Consider the following 20,751-nt stretch of genomic DNA (forward strand, 5'->3'; position numbering starts at 1 on the left):
CGCGCCCTCTACCAGCGGGAGCCGAGGGGCTCGTGGCCACTAGTCTGCGTCTCCCCTGGCCCTCCTGTCCGGTGTGCTGAGGCCGCCCAAAAACTTGTCCGCTTTTCCCCACATGGATTCGAGTAGACCTGTGCGCTGCTGTGGTCTACAGAGAAATGGGGCACGTGCTGAGCTTCTGGCCTTCAGAAGAAGAAAATCACGCAGCCAAGTATCCTGTTTGAAACCGGTTATTGTCAGCGGTGCGATCCTTAGATTATCTCTCCTGCATCGACAAGCCTGCCTGTCCAGTCGGGGCTCCCTTGTGACGGGTGTCCATATCTGGTGGCGCCCAGCGGCCACTGCCTGCTGACGAGACGAGCCAGCTACCAACCGGCTTCTGTTTGATATCCCGAGGGGCATTAGGACGCGCTTGTCGTTTGATCGGAGCAGTGAAGTGCCGTTTGTGACCCAGACCTGCGTGCAGACTGTCGTCAACATGCGGTCTTTGGACTGAGCAAGCCAACTCGAATGAGCCAGGGTGATATACTTCATGTTTTCAAAAGCCGCGAGTTATTTTCAAAATGATAAATACATTTACGAAGGTCAGCGTATTTGACTTCAGTGAGCTTGTGTTTTTGAACTCTGTCAATTCCCACAAGCAGCAGCGAAATCAAACCACAGCATGTTTCCAGTTAAACCGATGGAAGACTCTGCCTCGGCGAGGCGCGGTTGGCTGCCAGTGCCAGTGCAGTGTGGATTCAGTAAATGTCAAAACTTCAGTGCTGATTCATGTCAGGTGTCGCCTGTAGCGCTATGCTTCCAAGTGACTGAGTCAGCAGATATGGTGGCATATGGACGCCCTCAAGAAGACAGTTACAGTCTAAGATAGACAATCTTTCACTAGCTTAGGTGAAAAAATTGTAGTGTTTATGACCCGTTTACTGTTGCCATTATGTCCCAGTTTGGGACAACACTGTAGGTCAAAACTGAATTTCTTCGGATCGTACGCGTTCAAGCAGTGACCTCCTAGATGAAGGCAAGCGATTGGTGTTTGATTTGACAACGTGCCATGAACAAAACATTTTGAAAAATGGCGAATAAAAGATGACGAACGCTAACATCAGCATGTATAAGATCCACTGCTCACGTCATGGAAATGGTCTCTGCATCTCATTCGCCTCTCATAGGGGTAGGAGTTGTGTACATATTTTGTTCTCAGTGAGCTTTCAGCGAACATTGTACACTACCCCTCCCTCAGCACCCGGCGGCACATTTAAAGCGAAGAGCAGCGTGATGCAAGCCATTATGTCACGATGCTGTTCAGAGACAACGGTGATGTGACAGCTCACGAGCACGAAACGGATGTAAAGATGTTATCACACAGAAACGCTCTGAATGCCTAGGAGGCGGACATGTGCTGCTCGCGCGGACTTGGAGAGTAAACAACTTCAGCGTGTCGATAGCACTCTTCTACGCGGCGGGATATCTGCCCTGCTCGAGTCATTCGGCATCCGCGCCACCGCCTTAGTCACAGCCCGGTGCGGGCGGTGTTGGGTTCCGTGCCCCATGTGCACATCTCAGGCGACTCTGCACAGCACTCTCGCATGTCAGGCGGCCCGCCAGACGTCGCTGGAACACCGTGCTCCCCGGAGCAGTGCTCCAGCGACGTCTGACGTCTGGCGGTCCCGCTCAGCAGTCTGGAGTTGGCTCGGCGGCGACTGACCTCCGGCATGACCTTGCCATGTGAAGATCATGCGAAGTTGACATTCAGCGGCCATGGCGGGGTCGGAGGTGGACATTGCTTCGTGGAAGAATGTTTGCTTTTTGGGGAAAGCGCGGTGGCAGGCGCCTCAGCTATCATCAGCGAACTTCAGATAACTACTTGAACAGTGTTTTCACGGGCAGCCTGTGTTCCCTGCCCAGGACACACCCTTGCCCCGCGGAGAGCTCTTGCGTGACCTTTGACGACCGCCAGCCCTACCGCTGGCGTCACCTGCCGGGTGCGGTCCGCCGCTGGCGTCGCCTGTCGGGTGCGGTCCGCCGCTGGCGTCACCTGCCGGGTGCGGTCCGCCGCTGGTGTCACCTGCCGGGTGCGGTCCGCCGCTGGCGTCACCTGCCGGGTGCGGTTCGCCGCTGGCGTCACCTGCCGGGTGCGGTTCGCCGCTGGCGTCACCTGCCGGGTGCGGTCCGCCGCTGATGTCACCTGCCGGGTGCGGTCCGCCGCTGGCGTCACCTGCCGGGTGCGGTTCGCCGCTGGCGTCACCTGCCGGGTGCGGTTCGCCGCTGGCGTCACCTGCCGGGTGCGGTCCGCCGCTGATGTCACCTGCCGGGTGCGGTCCGCCGCTGGCGTCACCTGCCGGGTGCGGTCCGCCGCTGGCGTGGAGGCATTTATGAGGTATTCACCGACGCTTGCCAGCTGTTGTGGTTCTTAAAGAGAGTGTATGGGGTTTTTGTCCACATTTGTATGGGGTTTTGAACTGAAATAGCCATTTTGAAGACCATCTGGTGCAGTTCACAGTCTTGTCCTTCTTAAAACCCAAAACCCTCTAAATCCTGAGCTACGCGCCCGTCAAGATGTGCATACAGTCTCGTAGCGAATGTCCAAGGTTACCCGAGCATGCACGTAGCCATAATGAAGTCATTCAAATTTTGGCAATCCACTGGTTACCCGACGTTCAAGGTCAAGCAAACATAATTGTCAAGTTGCTCATATCTGGCATTCGTGCGCACAATTTCCATATATCGAGGCCGTCAACTGGCTGTCAACTAATGTTGCATATGCTACGCAAGGTGCTGAATTATGCGTTGGACTACATCATGCGGGAAGTTATACATTTACCTAGATATTACCGAAACGCGACTTGTCGTCGAATTAACTTTGGCCGTAACCGAGCATGTGAATGTAAGTAAACTTCTTAAACCCACGGATGGATATGCATGGAGAGGGCTAAAGCACGAGCACACAACGATATTCGGCTCCGCTAAAACTTCAACCACGTGCTGCCATCTCTCGGTAGGTTTGAAGTACTACCAAGTGAGTGCCAGGGTGACAGCGTATATTGAATCAGTGGTGTAGTTGAGCATGACCATCCGAGAATACACCACGGGCATGGTGAAACTATCTAAAACTACTGCATACCACGCTACGGATTGATCATGGACTGCGCACAGGCACGAAGTCACGTGCATGTCCGATTGGTAGGATGGATCTGTAAGACGATCGCCTGCTCTCAAACTGAGAAATAACCCGGCACAGGGGTGTAGTTGCGCAAAATCAGCTGGACGGAGTAGCTGATTAGCCAAACACGACTCAACCTACCACGAAAAAAGCACGAACAAACGGGTTCCTCTCTGCATTTCGCCCCGTCTCATGTCGAAGTTGTAGGGACCGGAAAGTAAGTTGGGTAAGAGAGGAGAATCGCTGAATGGAGTCTCGTTAAATAATGAGTTAAATAATAGATTTTAATAACATCGTTAAATAATCTTTTCTCGTTAATTTTGAGGATGTTCTCTGCAGATTTACAGTAACAGCAACACTAAAAGTTATAGATCATAGATGTTGACTCTTACCAGATTCCACCATAAATTCGCGGTGCTGTAAAGGCTGGTGCGTTCTTACTTTAGATCAAAATGTCGCACAGGTGAAGCTTATGACGCACTGACTATGTTCCAAACGTACAGATTGATGCTCTAGCGGGCTCAAAGATGCTTATTTTAGACGCATCATCATTTTTGCTGAGTGTTAGCCGCGGTGTCGGGGCGAGGCCGATGCCGCGCGGCCTGCAGAGACTGCAGCGCCGACTGTGGAGGTTTGTGCTGCTAAAAATTGCCAGCACGCATGCTCAAATCTTAAGTACATAACATCGTCATTTATCAATTTTGACTCAATGTTGAATAATTTTCATACAAACATGGCTTGGCCACGTACTGCAAAGCTTTTTCAACTTTCTTTTCACAGGCCTTTCGCCATCAGAGAGCATTTCGTTGACCATTTATCCCCATGCCCATCCCACCCCATCGTCAAAATTCTGGCTGCGTTCCTGCAGTGCACATCAAGCAGAACATTTATGCGAGATGAAACGGCACTTTGCCAACTGCCGCACAACTTCGAGAAAAGATAGGCCCAAATCCGGGTAGGAGCTCGGAGTTTGTAGCTTTTTGCGGGTAAGGCAGAGCCTTTTTTCGCTGTTCAGCCCCTTCTCTGAATTCATCTCGCGAAACTACGCCTCTGTGTTCGGCCGTCCTCCAGTCTGACAGACGGCGATGATTTTACGGATCTACACGACCAGTCGGACACGCTGGTGACTTTGTGCCGGCGTAGTCGGTAATCCACACGTAGTGTGACCTGCAATAGTTTTAGATTGGTCATGCTTCACTACACGAATGTTTTAATACATGCGGGAAGGCAATTTCTTGCGGCAAGTCTGGCGGCACCACAACACCCTACACATGTTCCATAAGGCGATAAAAAAACGACGCGTTGAGGGGCATATTTACTAAATAGATAAAGCGTGTCATATAGAGCAGTATTTTCTACTCAGAAGCATACCAATAGTCACAACTGAGCCTATTTCAGGACATCGGGAGCTTGCTTCAGTATTTTCAAATGTCGAGCACTACCTTTCAAGCAGCTCGAGCACGTGCTGCACTCGGACTCCAGCGTCGGAAGCTGGCAGTCGAGCGGCACTGCGACCGGTGGTCCGCTGTCTGCAGGCCTTTGGTGACGCGAGCCTCTGTCTGCAGGCCCTTAGTGGCGTGACCTTTGTCTGCAGGCCTTCGGTGGCACGAGCCTTTGTCTGCAGGTCCTTGGTGACGCGAGCCTCTGTCTGCAGGCCTTAAGTGGTGTGAGCCTTTGTCTGCAGGCCTTTTGTGGCGTGAGCTTTTGTCTGCAGGCCTTTGGAGGCACGAGTCTTTGTCTACAGGTCCATGGTGATGTGAGCTTTTGTCTGCAGGCCTTTATTGACATGAGGCTTTGTCTGTAGGCTTTTGGTGGCACGAGCCTTTGTCTTCAGGTCCTTCGCGATGCGAGCCTTTGTCTGCAGGCCTTTAGTAACGTGAGCCTTTGTCTGCAGGCCTTCAGTGACGCAAGCCTTTGTCTGCGGGCCCTTGGTGTTGCGAGACTTTGTCTACAGGCCTTTGGTGGCGCGAGCTTGCGTGAATCCCGTGCGATGGGATCATCGCAATCTGACATCCAACAAATAGTCTCGTTGTTCGAGATCCTGACTGTAACAGCAACGCACTTGTCTGTCCGAGTGGCGGTGGCACCGACTGCGACCTGGTCCAGCATTGGGACTGCCAGCGGTGGCGCGTGGTGTCCGGTCAGCAGGCTCGAGACCAGCGGATCGAATGTTTCCAAAAGCTGCGTGCTTGCTGCCTTCTTTTAATGAATTTACCGCATGCAGTTGGGGAAGAGGTTCGGTGCATGTGTATTCTGATATTGTGTCTGACATAAGCCTTCATATACATTGGCTTTTATTTAGATCAAGATGCTTCGACATGTCCCATCAACATGTCCCATATTACATTGGCTTTTATTTAGATCAAGATGCTTCGACATGGCCCATCAACATGGCCCATATTACACTGACTTTTGTTTAGATCAAGATGCTTCGACATGGCCCATCAACATTGAAGTAATGATGACAACATGATAAGGGGGGCATAGCTAACTACCACAAGTTTCAAGGTGAGAATATTAATAAAGCTGAACGCTGGGTGATTCGGAGGATAAGGAGATCTGCTTATATATATATATATATATATATATATATATATATATATATATATATATATACATATATATATAGCTATACATATATATATATATATATATATATATATATATATATACATATATATATATATATATTTGCCTATACATATACAAATATACCTATATATATATATATATATATATATATATATATATATATATATATATATATATATATATATGCATAGGTATATTTATAAACAGTACAGGAATATTAAACGTCCTTCTCCAAAACACCGCCATCTCTTGACAGTGCTGGCTTCACGCCATGAGTTATGATGCCAAGCTCGACGCCATAAGTCACGATGTCAAGCTCAACGTCATGAGTCATGATGTCAGGCTGGACGTCATGCTCCTGCGTCACGTGCAGACAATTTGCGTCCGGTCCAGGTACGGCCAACAACAACGATATGACCCCAGTTCGCATGTCTCAGCACGACTTGTTTAGACATGTCCTTGTTCCACCCGCATGTCCGCCTGCCAGTCGCAGCGCGTGACCTGACAAAACACGCGTTCACAGCGTCTGCGGTCAGCCTTTGCCATGCTCGACACATCTGGTCCCAACCACTGCGTCCAGCATTGTGTCTTCCGACGATTTTCACGAGCACGCCCACGCTTCAGGCATCCGCTGAATGTTTCCGGGTCGATTCAGACATTCGCTGGGTGTTTCCGGGTCGATTCAGACATCCGCTGGGCGTTTCCGGGTCGATAATCACCGACTTTAAGTTTGGTCAGAGTTTTGCTGAGTCCACACATTGAAGCACCAGCCAGTCGCGCTGTCGCCGGCCCGGAGCGACAGCTGTCAGAGAGCAACGACCGCACATCGGCGGCGCACCGCTCGAGCATCGCACGTGCCAATGGAAAACTCCGAAACAATGGCGCATACAACAGCGGCAAAACCTGCGTTGGCGCATAACCGCCCATGTAAGGCCGGGTTCAACCTTCCCCAAAAACAACGACGCCTCGCAAACGCGCAGAAACCTCGCAAAACCTACCGGGAACCCACACAAACATTTTCGCAAGACCGCAGCGGCGACAACGGTGCGGCGTCGCCGCTAGTTGCGCTTCTTGGATTGGTAACCGCTGCCTAGCTGGTCGGGCGGGCTGGAGTTGCAGCCGTGCTTGGTGCAGCAGCGCGTGCAGGTGGTGTGGGTGATGCCGAACCCGCGCGGGCGGCACCCGGCGTAGCAGATGGCCGTGCACTGGCGGTGCACGGTCCACAGTACCCCGTTGCCCGTCAGAAAGTCCTCCTGAAACACGCAGACATACACACTCGGAGTCGACAGCGCGCCTTTAGCCGTCAGGAAGTTCTCCTGAAACACGCAGACAAATGCACATCTGGCATCACGCCGTCAGCCGTCAGAAAGTCCTGAAACACGCAAACGTACGCACAGTTGGCAACACACCGTTAGCCGTCAGAAAGCTAGTTCCCTGGAGCACACACCCAAGAGTCCTGCCATGATCTTCCGCGTTCACTTTGGTGCTCGCACTCTACACAAAGCACTCAACCACACATACGATTTAGCTGGAATGGTGAGACATGTTCGAGAAATAAAGAACATGTCCACATCGGCCACGTTCTAAGCATCAACAGGTGAAATTGCCACGCCAACAAAGCGACCTTCATAGTCAGTACCCGCAGCTGGAAGTTGTAATCACAGCAGCGCAGCAACACCCACTTGCTTGACCCCAACCAAGGGGTTGTCACGCGCTCCAGTGGCTCCGCTACTCCAGCCTGGCCACGGTCGTCGCTCCCCGTGACCTCTTACCTTGCAGAAGATCTCGTTCTGCCCGCAGCGCACCAGGTTGGTTTTGTTCAGCGGCTCGTACAGCCCTAAGCAGGGATCGCGTCCGTTGAAGCGCTTCCAGCGGAAGTCCAGCGAGCAGCTGAAGCAGATGAGGTTGCCGTAGCTGGCATCCCAGATCTTATACTCTGCGGCACACGTGGGCAGGACGCCGGTCAGATGCCGCACAAATCTGGTAAGGTGCCGGACAGAGAACAAGTCAGGTCGGGTCAGGAGAATCGCCCCGGGTCGATGCTCTATCAGACCCGGAGATTTCGAGAGGACATCTCCCACAAGAAGTCGAGGTTACTAATGTTTATCCAAAATGCCTTATGCGCGGCCGGCAGGCGAAAGCGATTACTTCCGCTGGACAAGCGGTTTTCTCATTTCGTCGGTCGGTCGGTCCGGTCAGCTAGAAAGTTAAGCATGTGAGAGCCCAATTGGGTGGGTCATGGTGTAGTGCATGATGAAGGTCATGATGTAGTGCATGATGTAGGTTATGATGGAGTCCTAGTGCACCTTCGCCTGCTCAACTACATCATTAGACGCCAGTGCAAGATGTTTTTGATTGGCCAACCTAGGACATCGGACTGGAAATTGTGTACTTGGTGTGAGAAAGAAAGGGTTCAGCATTTGACTGTGAGCATCCTGAGACCGTTTTTGTTGTTTTCGAGCATTTGCCATGGGCATGAGCACCGATTCGTCACGTCAAACTTTCTCATATTAGCAACATCGATTTCGTTCGATAACGTTGCTTAAACCGGTACTTTCTGGCATGTCGAAGGAAGGTAATTTTCAACAACAAAAATAAAATAGCTCAAGTTTGTTATGGCACTATGGAAGATCCAGCAGTCACAAAAAAGTTTGTGGCATGGTCTTGAGGGAATGTTGAATCATGGAAGCAGGGTTAATGCCTAATGAGACAGTAATTGACTTTGAGCGAGTGTTTAATGATGGGAACTAGGTTAATGCCTAATGAGACACTAATTGACTTTTTAAGCCCGGAATTACTTGCAGAGTTTTGTTGTTATGTCCTTAAAGGGGGCGTTCCACGTTTGCCAATATTGAAGCGAGCTCCAGTTATGATAAAATAAGCTCATTTATAACCATACTACATCATACTTTTAGCTGGAACAAACTGTTCTAGACATTACACTTGCTCTGCCTAGTAAATATGCCCCTGATGCGTCTTTTGTTGTTTGCGTCATCGCACATTGCACAACATTGTTTGAGAGTCCATTAGCGGCCCTTAAATATGCAAATCGTACTCGCGAACGCCAGATATGCTATGTAGATATCCACAACTATATCTGATCTGTGTCGATCGGCGCATGGCCAATGGATTGGCAGGATTTAAATTAAGTTATTATGGCGTCACGGATGACCGTGCGACCTTGAAATAGCTTGCACAAAATGGTGTGCACACCTTAACGGGCGCATGGTCCAGAAACAAGAGGGGGCTTAGGTCTTTAGAAGGGCAGGGCTGTGAACTGCACCAAATGGGGTTCAAGCTGACCATTTCAGTTCCAAACCCCATCCAAATGTGGGGCACTCCGTTTAGAACACCAAAGATGCTTAACAAGGACCCAGTAGACAGAGTAATCACGTGTCAACTACACTGTATTCCGATAATGCGACTAAACAGGTGCAAAGTGAGTTAACCAATGCTATCAACGCAGGGAGTATGCCACCCTACGTGTATGCTAAACCCAGGGAGTAGGTTATCTCACCTACATACAACCAGTATGCCGTGTACAACCAATATGGTTCTTTTCAGCTTTGATCGTTAACGAAATGCCAACTGTTGTCTTCCTGAAGCACTGAATGGTGACTATCGCGTCCCCGTGCACGTCATTTCCCGGCACATGCCATGTCTCGTGAATATCGTTTCACAGTGAATGGTATGTCCCAGCGGATGTCATGTCCTAGTGATTGTACTTGCTGGGGTCGGCACCAACTTTCAAAAGGTCAAACGCGTGGCAACGTGTTAGCCGATAATTTTGCTAATATCGGTTTTTAGATTTCGCTAACTGGGCCGATTAGCAAAGGCTATACACATGTACTGAGAATGTATGTTTACTGGCTCCACAGCGAAATCAAATGGCATGACCACGTGACACGTTTGGTCATCTTTGATACGAGAAGCCTGTTTCAGATGGCATGTTCCGTTCATTTTTGTTTTCAATCGCGGGTTATGGTTGTAGAGCTAACTGTAGTTAATATTTTAAGCTATACGCCTGCTGTACCATCTCCGTTACATCCATCTTTGTTTAGCATAGGACCTGCAGGGATGTCGGCATGTCTGCCAGCTGAGTATGGTTATAGCGTTTTCACCTAACTGCTCAAATAATTCAGTGAATTTTTAGCCTAACTGACGAAAAACGTACGCCCAAAAACCGGCGTACCTGGTAAGCCAGACCCCCTTTCTACAAACTTTTGTTTTGGAAAGCGATGTCGTGCATCTTTAGGAAGAAACAAAAGCTTTTTTGACACGACACAGTTTCTGGCAGGTAAATCCAAGCGTCTACCACGAATTCGGCACGCTTCACTCCATGCATTGAGCTACACAGAGCTACAGAAAGCTACAGCTGAGATACAGCTGAGCTACAAAGATCTTCAGTTGTGCTATATGAAGCTACAGCGTTGAGCTACAGAGAGCATCAGGGAACTACAGCTAAGCTGCAGTTGAGCTACAGATGAGCTACAGAGAGCTGCAGCTGAGCTACAGAGAAGGTGTCAAGCGAGGAATGGGGTGGGGAGGGGGCTCTGGTGCCGCCCAGCCAGGCTCCCGTAAGACATCGGCGACGGCGAACGGATGGCCGGCAGGGGCAGCAGCTGCACCTCCCGGACAGGACAGCTGATACGACATTCCGTGTTGTCAGTCCGGTTATAGCTGTGGTCCGCATGGCCTTGCGCCCAGCTGAGGCCCTCCGGTCCGGTTATAGCTGTGGTCCGCATGGCCCTGCGCCCAGCTGAGGCCCGCCGGTCCGGTTATAGCTGTGGTCCGCATGGCCCTGCGCCCAGCTGAGGCCCTCCGGTCCGGTTATAGCTATGGTCCGCATGATCCTGCGCCCAGCTGAGCCCCTGGCGGACCAAGCAAACTCACCACGGTCCTGAGCGATCGTCAGCGTCGCCAGCTGGCACAGGATGGCCAAGAGGGCGCGCATGCTGATCCACCTGGGGCAGCCGATGCTGGAGATGCTGTGGAACAACAATAGTGCATATTGAACGGACGCGACTTTGCTCCAGACGGCAACCATTACGACGCAGTGTGATTTGCTCTTTGCCTTTGGTATCCGTTTTAGCTTTGCAACTGTTAGGTTATATAATTAATTTTACAGTCGATGTCTGTGCCAAATAGCCACCATCGAGCGTCACATCTTCCATCATACAGAGTTAACAGGACGTGTATGCCTGTGTCCGCCCCTGCAGCCGCCTCCTCGCCGCGCCTGGACTCGCCACTGGCTCCGGCGCGGTCGCGTGTCTGCGCGCCCGAGGCGGGTCACGTGTCCAGGATGGTCGCTCGATGCCCTGAGGCGGTGGTGCACGCGACGCCCCGGCGGGCCACAGGCGGCCGGCCAGAGACGGTTGCCTGCGCACGATGCTGGCCTTGGTACTGACTGTGGTATCAGAGGAGCCAGGCGGTGACTTTCAGAGGCCAAATGATGGCGCGCTGAGGTTTTGCGGATGATTGTAGGCCTATCACTTAGCAACAAATCCGGCGTAAAGGGATCGATTGGTGCAAAGAGATTGTGAGTAAAAGGATTCATGACATAAAAAACGGTTCCATTCGCAGTTGGACTAGCGACGCGATGAAAGACGCATCGCCTAAGTGCGAATAGTTAAGCTGTTCCCTATTCCTAAGATTAAAAGGTGACATATTTAAGGTATAGTTTTGAGTGCGCTCTTGGGCGTAATTAGCTACCCTTTGGAGTGAACGGTTGCCGGTGCGTGCCATGGCAATGCCAGCAACAGTCATAATCGTATGGTTTAAAATCGATATTTAGCCGTTGGATATGTCGTGGAGATGCGAATGGTGACCAGATGGGCGCCCAATGCGTCCGTTATGAACGCTGTGAGCAAAGCAAACCCTGAGTTTCAAAAGTTGGATGGCAATCTAGTTTTGTTGTTCTTCGTAACATCGTTCGGCGAGCATGCTGATATTTAGGCTCCCACGGACGTCATAAACTTAGATCCAACTGTTTCATTTATAGCTTTGAACTGTTGTCACCTTTTCAAATCGGGTTATTCTCCTTTGGAGCTGAGCGACCACGAACAAGAAGATTACACCGATTCAAGAAAGCCGGTATGATTTAACACGCGCCCTAGTGGCCGGTTGAGTACCGTTCTTTCGTAGGGGGGTCATTTTGACCTCCCGAGATCTCAAAATTAAGACGGCTAGAAATGCCAAATTTACAGGGTGTATATTTTGTATTTGCTGTATGCGAACTCATTAGTGTCAAACTTTGAGGCTCCTAGATCATGGCCTTCTAGTTAAATAAGGTCAAGCAACGACAAACTCCAAAGTGGCACCTAAAGTGTCCCAAACCGCATGCGACCGCTGTGAGCCTGGATACTCGTGCTAAGTAAAGTGCCACTGGTTCTCATTTAAAGCCAATGACTGTTTGGCTTCAAGATGTTCATGGTGAGCAAAATGATACAAGATTGCACTGATTTTTGCATTTGAATAAACATCAGGGCTTATGCTAGGCGATATGTTCCTATCACACCAAATACTGACCTGGGTTATTTTAGGTCAGTGACTTTTCCTGACCTTCCAGAAGTCCATGGAAGATGAATGAAGCTTTCCTCGTTATTGCCATATCAAAAATGAGCACAATAAACGACCCTAAAAAGCAAACTTTTCGCAGGTTTGTTTTGACCTTTGTCTGACGTTCTTACCGGGACCTAGGTCATAGCTTATTCAACTGTTGTGTTGCCTTAACACTCCGTGGTTGCACCTGATTGAATGATTCCCTGGAGATTGCCTTCGCTGAATCCATGGCCTGACTTTGACCTGCCATAAATCAGCAACCTTACAAGGTACATCTACATTTTTGACACCAGGCAATGCTCTATAACGATGGAAAATTTGACATGGCTAAGCGGCCGTTCGAAAATGAATTTGAAAAAGCTTCGGAATGTAAAACCGCCCCCACCCGAGTGCGTGTTAAAACGCGTCCTCCTGGTGACCGATTCAATACGTCACGCTCGAGCGGTGGGGGAGACCGATTGGCGCCCCCCGCACCCTGAGATTCAAGGCAGTCATGAAAGTCAGGAGCACCACATTCACAAGATAGGTAGGGATCTCTGTGATTTACCTGTGTCATACTTTAAGGCGCTTAGGTTGCATTCAGGTCAAATAAGGCAAAACAAGGTCATATTCCAGATTGGTATTTAAAGTGCATTCAGACCTCTCATGCTGCCAGCTTTCCCATAATTCTCCTTTTAAAAGGGTCGCTAGCATTCGCATCACATCAGTGACCACAGACGACCTTTACAAGGTAAAAGGCGCCCAAATCCTTCGAAACAATTTGGATGTTTGAATTAGCAGCCGGTGCCAAGTGCTACCATTTGTGGCATGCACTCCAAAGCAATAGGTTGATCAAGGTCATTTTAGATCAGTGACCCCATCTGACCCGCATGCAAACAAAATACGAAAGCTTTGTTGCGTTGTCATCTATGAATTTGATATGAGCAACAAAACGTACGGCATGCAGTAAGTTTTTCAATAAAAAAATCGGCTTGGTCTTGAACTTAATCTGACATTCATACTTAACCAATCGTCCAATACCTGACTAGAAACCAGAGTCTAATTCTGACCGAGAACTAGCTGTGAAACCTAATTTCAGCAGTACGATTGTTTAAGAAAAACAATTCGCTTAACTGCCTTCCCTGACAGACATGGTCTGTGTAAAGCCTGCTGGTCAGCTAAGAAACCTTACAAGGATGTCTACTTGTTATGATGGAAAGATTGGCTATTGTATTACCCACAGCCCTACAGAGCTTAGCAAGGCTACGCCACGCCATTCATACGTTAGTTCAGAAAAAAACAGCTGTTGGAGCTCTCTCTAGACGTCATTCCAAAGATCGCTACACCAGTGTGCCACCTAGGAGGTGCTGTAAGACCTAATAGCTTCTCATGTGAAAAGACCACTTTCGAGCACGCATTGGGTTTTTAACGCAGAAACAAAAGCTGAGTGCCCGTAGCCGCATACCTCTGCCCGCTGTACATACCCGCTCATAGACACACCTGCGTCGTCCAAATGTATACAACAGCTACTTGTTTCAAACGACACGGGCAGGATTTCAGACGCTGCTACCACTTCCATCCTTCGCCGTATGCGTACTGTGATGGGCTATCTTGCCTGCAGTTCTAATGTCAAAACCTGGTAATGGGATTCCCTGACCAGCACGGACCAGCAGAAGCAACTGTTTGGGAGAAGCCATCAGCCATCAAGACCGTCTCGCTCCCAAACAGCTCACTCACCGCGACCGGATAACCTCGAGGACTCATTCAACTCCTTGCAGGCACGGCATTGGTTTGCCTGAGAAGGATGGCTTAAAGGTATGCTAATGCTATGTGTGAACGGCAATGCGAACGGGAGTGCATCCGCCTGATTTGCATCATAGTCCCATTGTGAATATAATTACAAGGAAAGTGTGTCGGGGATCACAGCTGTGGAAGGCACCATTTAAATATTCATTCGAACCATGGAGGAACATGCTTGCCGTACGTCACGAGGCTCCAAGCAAGGAAGCGTGATCGAGCAGTGTCGGCTGTGTCCTGAAGGATTCATGGATGAAATCCCAGGCGCCGAAACGTGTTTAATACTTCAACATGTATTTCCTTTTTAGCAGGATTTTAAGCCAGATTATTGGCTTTTTTCTTCACAAAACTCTACCCTTTCAGCACCGACATTAAACGGAGTGTTCCTTATATGCATGGAGTTTGAAAAGCCCTGACCTTTTTAAGACCTAAGCCATCTAGTTTCTGAGATACACGCCCGCGAATATGCGCGGATTATTTTGGGAAAACTATTTGAAGGACACCCTGGCATGCATGACGCCATAATGACGTCATTCGAATCCTGCCATTTCATTAGCCATGCGGCGATCAAGGCCAATAAGTTTGCAGCTGTCAGGTCTGTTACATCTGGCATTCGTGAGCAGGATTTCCAGATAAAACGGTCGTCAAGTGGCTCTCAATCAAATATGTGCAAGATGCCGTGACATAATTAAGCAATGAGGTATTGACCAGCGTTTGTATGAAACAGATAAATTGTGTTGCCTAGAGCAGCCTTTTCCATTCAAAAGCGTGCCGATAGGTGGAAGTGAACTTAGTTCATGTTTGATGCACGCTTTAAAATCTTCGAATGTGAAAGATTTCCTTTAAACAAAACGTGATAACGTTGCAATCACTGGTAAGACGTCTGCTGGCCCGAGCGGGAACAAAACAACGTTTTCTGCGGGTGACAGAATGCAAATTGTATTTAACAGTTTAATTATTTTTTAACTCTGCAAATCTGTGCCTCCTTCAGCCGTGGAACTGAAAATGGCAAGGATTTGTCTGTTTTAAATGCATCATAAAAATAATGGAGGTTTATAAAACAAGAGCGCTGTCTAGAGCGGGGTGACCCAGAATAGTCGTGACACCTATAGTGCTCTGGTTTGGTGCACAGAGCTATTGGCCCTGAGCGACCGCTGCACGAGTGGTCTGTGGGTTTAAGGAGGGCGGTAAGAGGTGGGGAACGCTGGCCTACCATGAACTGCATCCATCGTAGGGTACCTCCCGCTCCAGGGGGTGTGAACGTGCTGCGATGGGACTTATGATCGGGGCGGCCTCGAGCCCTCCTCTCGGCCGACAGGCGCGGCACGCCGCCAACGGGGCACACGGAGGAAAGGAGAGAGACGTCTACTGTGGAAAAATATTGTATGTCTGTGCGTGTGCGTGTGTTTGGTCCTGTGATTTTCTATGTCAAAGCCGGCACCTGCGGAGGGTTTGCCGTCGTTCTCAGCTTTTCAAAATAGCAAACATGACGGCAACTTTTTAACCCGGGGCATGTTTGCGGCGCGATCGGTTTTATCTCAGCCCATCAGGCTCTATCAGCGGCCAATTCCTGAACATCTGACCTCAAGTCACCGGCTACCTGACCTCACATGACCTCAGGTCACCATTTTCGTAATCTAATCTGGCCTCAGGTCACCTCATACCTGACCACATCTGACCTCGGGTCACTACCTACCTGACCTCACCTGACCTCAGGCTACCGCCTAGCTGACCTAACATGACCTCAGGTAATCGCATACCTGACCTCTTCTGACACCAAATCACCGTCTACCATTACTCACCGTGCAGAAGACCAGCACCGGAGGAGCGGAGACACCTGCTGACTCCCAGCCCCGCCGCCCCGTCCTATAGCCCCGGGCAACTGACCGGCTCGCGTGTCGTGGCCGGGCCATTCCTCGGATAATCAGCCCGACCCGTGACGCCCGCCGAGGGTCGTCACCGTAGAGGCCACGGCGCCGCGCGGGGCCGGCGGCGGTTCGCCCCTGCGGCACCGGTCGATCGGCGTACCTTGCACGGATTTGGACGCGTGTTTGTTGAAGCGGGCGCTGCCGTCGTCGGCGCGGGACGATCGTTGTGGGATAGCTGTATGCAGTGACCGGGCCAGCTCAGACACCGTTCTGCGCCTCTGACGAGGTGTCGAACGGTGTCGCTGTCGCTGTCGCTGGTGGTGCGTCTCTTCACGCTGTATACCATGAATACTGGCGCTCGTGGGTAGTCATAACGTAATTATCGATAATGTTCGCATCATAATGTTTCCTGCCTTGCCGAACTAGGGCCGAGGTAATCGGGGTTTTGGTAGTTGGCTACGCGCTCACGTATTCGGAGATGATCGACTGGACCTGATGGCTCGATTTTGTTTTTAAGCTAGTGCTTAGACCATTTCCACGTCAAGCGACGGTATCACACACCATGTATGGTATAGGTGGCCGTTAGAAAAGACGATTGCAATGTTGGACATAACGGAGCAGCGCGCACTGTTGTTGGACAGCTACATCACGTCCTCTCCCTCGCTCTCTCTCCCTGTCTCTAAAGTGGCAAAAGCCCGGGCGCAATGTTCGATTGCAGTTTATTCACACGGCGCGCATACAAATGTACAAATAGAAAGGTGAAGGCCCCAGAGAAGCTCACAGAGGGGATGATCATCGCGTTAAGCTACACAGCTAACCATACATGTTGATAAACAAAAGCTTAACAAAACCAAAAAGGCCTTAGAATCCTGTCAACAGCGTTACTTCGGATCATTCATCACCAGACAAAGGTTAAAGTATCACTTTCCCGCTTGACCTGGGTGTGTCGGAGCATCGCGGAGCGTTCAGTCTGTGACATCAGACTGTGGGTGCTACCCAGGTCAGTACTTGAGCACACGAGATTGACATGATAGCAACCATGCCCAGGACAGAGGCAAACTAAACAGCACAGTTGTTATGATTAAGTACTCGTATCAGAATGCTCACGGCACACGGTTGTTGTGACTAAGTACTTATATCAGAATGCTCATGGCACACAGTTGCTGTGACTAAGTACCCATATCAGCATGCTCACGGCACACAGTTGTTGTGACTAAGTACTTATATCAGAATGCTCACGGCACAGCAATCCGCGACCGGAATCAGTAGAGAGCAGAGCAGACGCCTGCTCGGCCATTAAGGTGTTGAGTTGCCCGACAGGTACTCATGCGACCCTCAAGTGAATGCGGCATTGTTCTCCTTGACGGCATGCGCGACGTCATTGAGTTGATAGTCTGGGGTCATCAAGCCAGCACCCACCACCAAACACGGCCAAAGACTATTTGTACTCTAACGCGTTTGGAGAATTTCCCAACCAGTATTGATGCAGGCTTTTTGCTGAATGATTAATTAATTGCACTGCTCGCCATAGCGTCTGTGAAGTGTTATGCCTGATGGGCTGTTGAGGATTAACAGTTCACTGCGCTGTACATTCTAACCTGCTGTCCACCAGCCACTGGCACCTAACGCCCCCAAGGCCTGATGTATGGTCATCCGTGCACTTGCATCGCCTGAAACCATAGGAAAGAGGGTCTCTCTCCTTTTCTCTCCCTATCTTTTTTTTCTCTCTCTCCCTCTCTCCTTACATCTATGAACTCCTAATAGCTTACCTGATAGCTCATTCCCCGCAGCTCGCCCCGCCACCAGCTCATTCCCCGCAGCTCGCCCCCTCGCATCCCCCACTCCACTTCTTCTCCACGACTCGTCATATTTTCCCGGACAGGTCGATCTTGACCTCGTCGCTAACCTCAACGCCCTCGAGGTCGTTGAGCTCATCCAGGGCGTGGAAATCGTCGGGGTGCTCCTGTGAGCTGTTCTCGTCGGTCCTCATCATGCGCAACATGAACAGCGAGTGGCGGAAGTGGTTGTTGGTCATCACGCGACCGACCCAGCCGACCGTATACTGCAGGGTCAAAGATCAGGGATCAGAGATCAGCGGCGAGAGATCAGAGACGCATGATCGGGTCCAAAATCAGCACGGAGCACGTATGATCGGGTCCAAGATCAGCACGGAGTACGTATAATCGGGTCCAAGATCAGCACGGAGTACGTATCATCGGATCCAAGATCAGCACGGAGTACGTATCATCGGATCCAAGATCAGCACGGATTGGGTATGATCGGATCCAAGATCAGCACTGAGTACGTATGAGTACCGGTATCCCGGAGGTCGAAGCCTCTGGATGCGCTCAGACCTGGAAGAGGGACGAAGTGCGGTTGAAGGTCATGCCCAGGTGAACAAAGCAGCCGCCGTCCTTGAGGTCCGTGACCTGCAGCTGGAGGCGGGGTCGAAGCCAGCTGTCGGCGTCTACTGTCAGCAGCCGGCCTCGCTCGTACTCTTTTACAGTCAGCAGTATCCGGTACGGGCCTGGCGGGTCACGGGGGGTCACAGGGGTCACAGGGGTCACGGATCGTGGGCCATAGGCGACTAGTCACTAGCTGCAAGCCATTCTTCATCGATGACCATCAGCGGCGCCGTGCTAACAGGTCAGAGGTCACAGGTCAAGGTCACCGGCCATCGCCAGTCACTCTCTGCGAGGGCCAGAGGACAAGGGCAGAAAAGGCTCAGGACAATCAGCATTGATGATTCGTGCTTCAAGCTAGAATGACAAGCGACAAAATCAATCAAAATATCAGGCTCACGAAGAACGCCATCAGATGTAGAGGACTGGGACCATGATACTGCGCATGGTGTTCCGAGATCAGTGCATCACTTATCTGGTAAAGCCACGGGGGCGGTGACAAATGAGGAGGCAAGGAGAGAGAGAGAGAAAGAGAGAGGGAGAGAGAGAGAGAGAGAGAGAGAGAGAGAGAGAGGAGAGAGAGAGAGAGAGAGAGAGAGAGAGGGAGAGAGAGGGAGGGAGAAAGAGCAGGATGAACCTGGTTCAGTATTATAGTAATCATGTTGCTTGGCTCCATTGACATGCCCACAGAACAATTAGATGTGCGCCAGTAGAGTAAAGAGATGCAATTGTGCCAAACAAGAACGCTTGGAATGCACCGCTATTCCTTGTGCACGTCGTGGATATTGGAGGGCTCACGTCTTCGGACGTTCATGCATCATGAGCAATTCTCTTGTTCAAGGTTTCAGCTGCACGCTCGCCACAAATTCGGGCGGAGGCTTACCCAAAGGACCGACGGTGTATTGTCCAATATACCTCTTGCCCTTGGTCAGTAGCCTTCGATCGATCTGTTTCACGTTCTTGATCCATGAAAACCACTGCGTATGGAAAGGACAGTGGGCATTACTACTTCATCATGACGGCGAAGTAGACCAAGTGTACGGAGGTGTGTCTGAGACAGCACTTCACGGCAATTCGGAGGTAATTAAAGACAAGAAGAGAACATGCAATTATTACGAAATTGCTACTTCAAGCCATCGGTAGTCTGTGTTAAACCATGCGTGGAATGCGTGACATAGTTTTGCTGGTGAGAACAATCAGGGGATGAATTCTTTCCGCTATGGGCGGGCAGATGATGATACTTGGGCTGCTCACCAAAGCTTTGGATGAGGCCGTCACAGAGTTGGATGGAAACGGCTGATGCCCCTGCTGGGTTTTCCAGCGAATCGCGGGAGGAACGTGCTCCGTTGGCGCAGACGCGGCACCGTCGGTGCGTGCGTCACTCACCGTAGCCATCATGTCGTGCATCACTCACCGTAGCCATCATGTCGTGCGTCACTCACCGTAGCCATCATGTCATGCGTCACTCACCGTAGCCATCATGTCGTGCGTCACTCACCGCAGCCATCATGTCGTGCATCACTCACCGTAGCCATCATGCCGTGCGTCACTCACCGTAGCCATCATGTCGTGCGTCACTCACCGCAGCCATCATGTCGTGCGTCACTCACCGTGGCCATCATGTCGTGCGTCACTCACCGTAGCCATCATGTCGTGCGTCACTCACCGTAGCCATCATGTCGTGCGTCACTCACCGTAGCCATCATGTCGTGCGTCACTCACCGTAGCCATCATGTCTTGCGTCACTCACCGTGGCCATCATGTCGTGCGTCACTCACCGTAGCCATCATGTCGTGCGTCACTCACCGCAGCCATCATGTCGTGCGCACTCACCGTGGCCAGCATGTCGTGCGTCACTCACCGTAGCCATCATGCCGTGCGTCACTCACCGTAGCCGTCATGCCGTGCGTCACTCACCGTAGCCATCATGCCGTGCGTCACTCACCGTAGCCATCATGCCGTGTGTCACTCACCGTAGCCATCATGCCGTGCGTCACTCACCGTAGCCATCATGCTGTGCGTCACTCATCGCAGCCATCATGTCGTGAGTCACTCAGCGTAGACATCATGTCATGCATCACTCACCGTAGCGATCATGTCGGGTGTGCTGATGGTCTCCATCATCTTCCTCGGGCTGACTCGGAACTTGGCCTCGTCTGAGGCTGCGAAATCCCGCGGGTCAACTTCCGACTGCCACATCATGGCCACCAGACAGGCGAGCAGAGACAGAACGTAGGCCAGCACCACCTGCAACATAACACCTCTGACTGTCATCTCATGACCACCAGGCAGGTGACCAGAGACAGAGCGTAGGCCAGCACCACCTGCAACAGAACCCCTCTGACTGTCATCTCATGACCACCAGGCAGGTGACCAGAGACAGAGCGTAGGCCGG

The 20,751-nt window shown here is 50.8% G+C and overlaps 2 protein-coding genes across 2 annotated transcripts in view; one reads left to right on the top strand and one right to left on the bottom strand.

Annotated features, from left to right (window-relative positions):
- LOC119089333 (uncharacterized) overlaps positions 1–20,751 on the top strand; it is a 66,230-nt gene that overhangs the window by 24,437 nt on the left and 21,042 nt on the right. The window lies entirely within an intron of this gene.
- LOC119098514 (uncharacterized) lies at positions 5,943–15,957 on the bottom strand. The gene is made up of 4 exons (XM_037221502.1): positions 15,889–15,957; positions 10,643–10,737; positions 7,522–7,685; positions 5,943–7,002 (listed from the first exon to the last, which is right to left on the bottom strand). Exons 2-4 carry the CDS (start codon positions 10,701–10,703, stop codon positions 6,808–6,810), a joined length of 420 nt encoding a protein of 139 aa, XP_037077397.1. The 5' UTR covers positions 10,704–10,737; positions 15,889–15,957; the 3' UTR covers positions 5,943–6,807.

Source organism: Pollicipes pollicipes, unplaced genomic scaffold (assembly GCF_011947565.3).
Source record: "Pollicipes pollicipes isolate AB1234 unplaced genomic scaffold, Ppol_2.1 Scaffold_1600;HRSCAF=1878_pilon_pilon_pilon, whole genome shotgun sequence".
Taxonomy (NCBI): domain Eukaryota; kingdom Metazoa; phylum Arthropoda; class Thecostraca; order Pollicipedomorpha; family Pollicipedidae; genus Pollicipes; species Pollicipes pollicipes.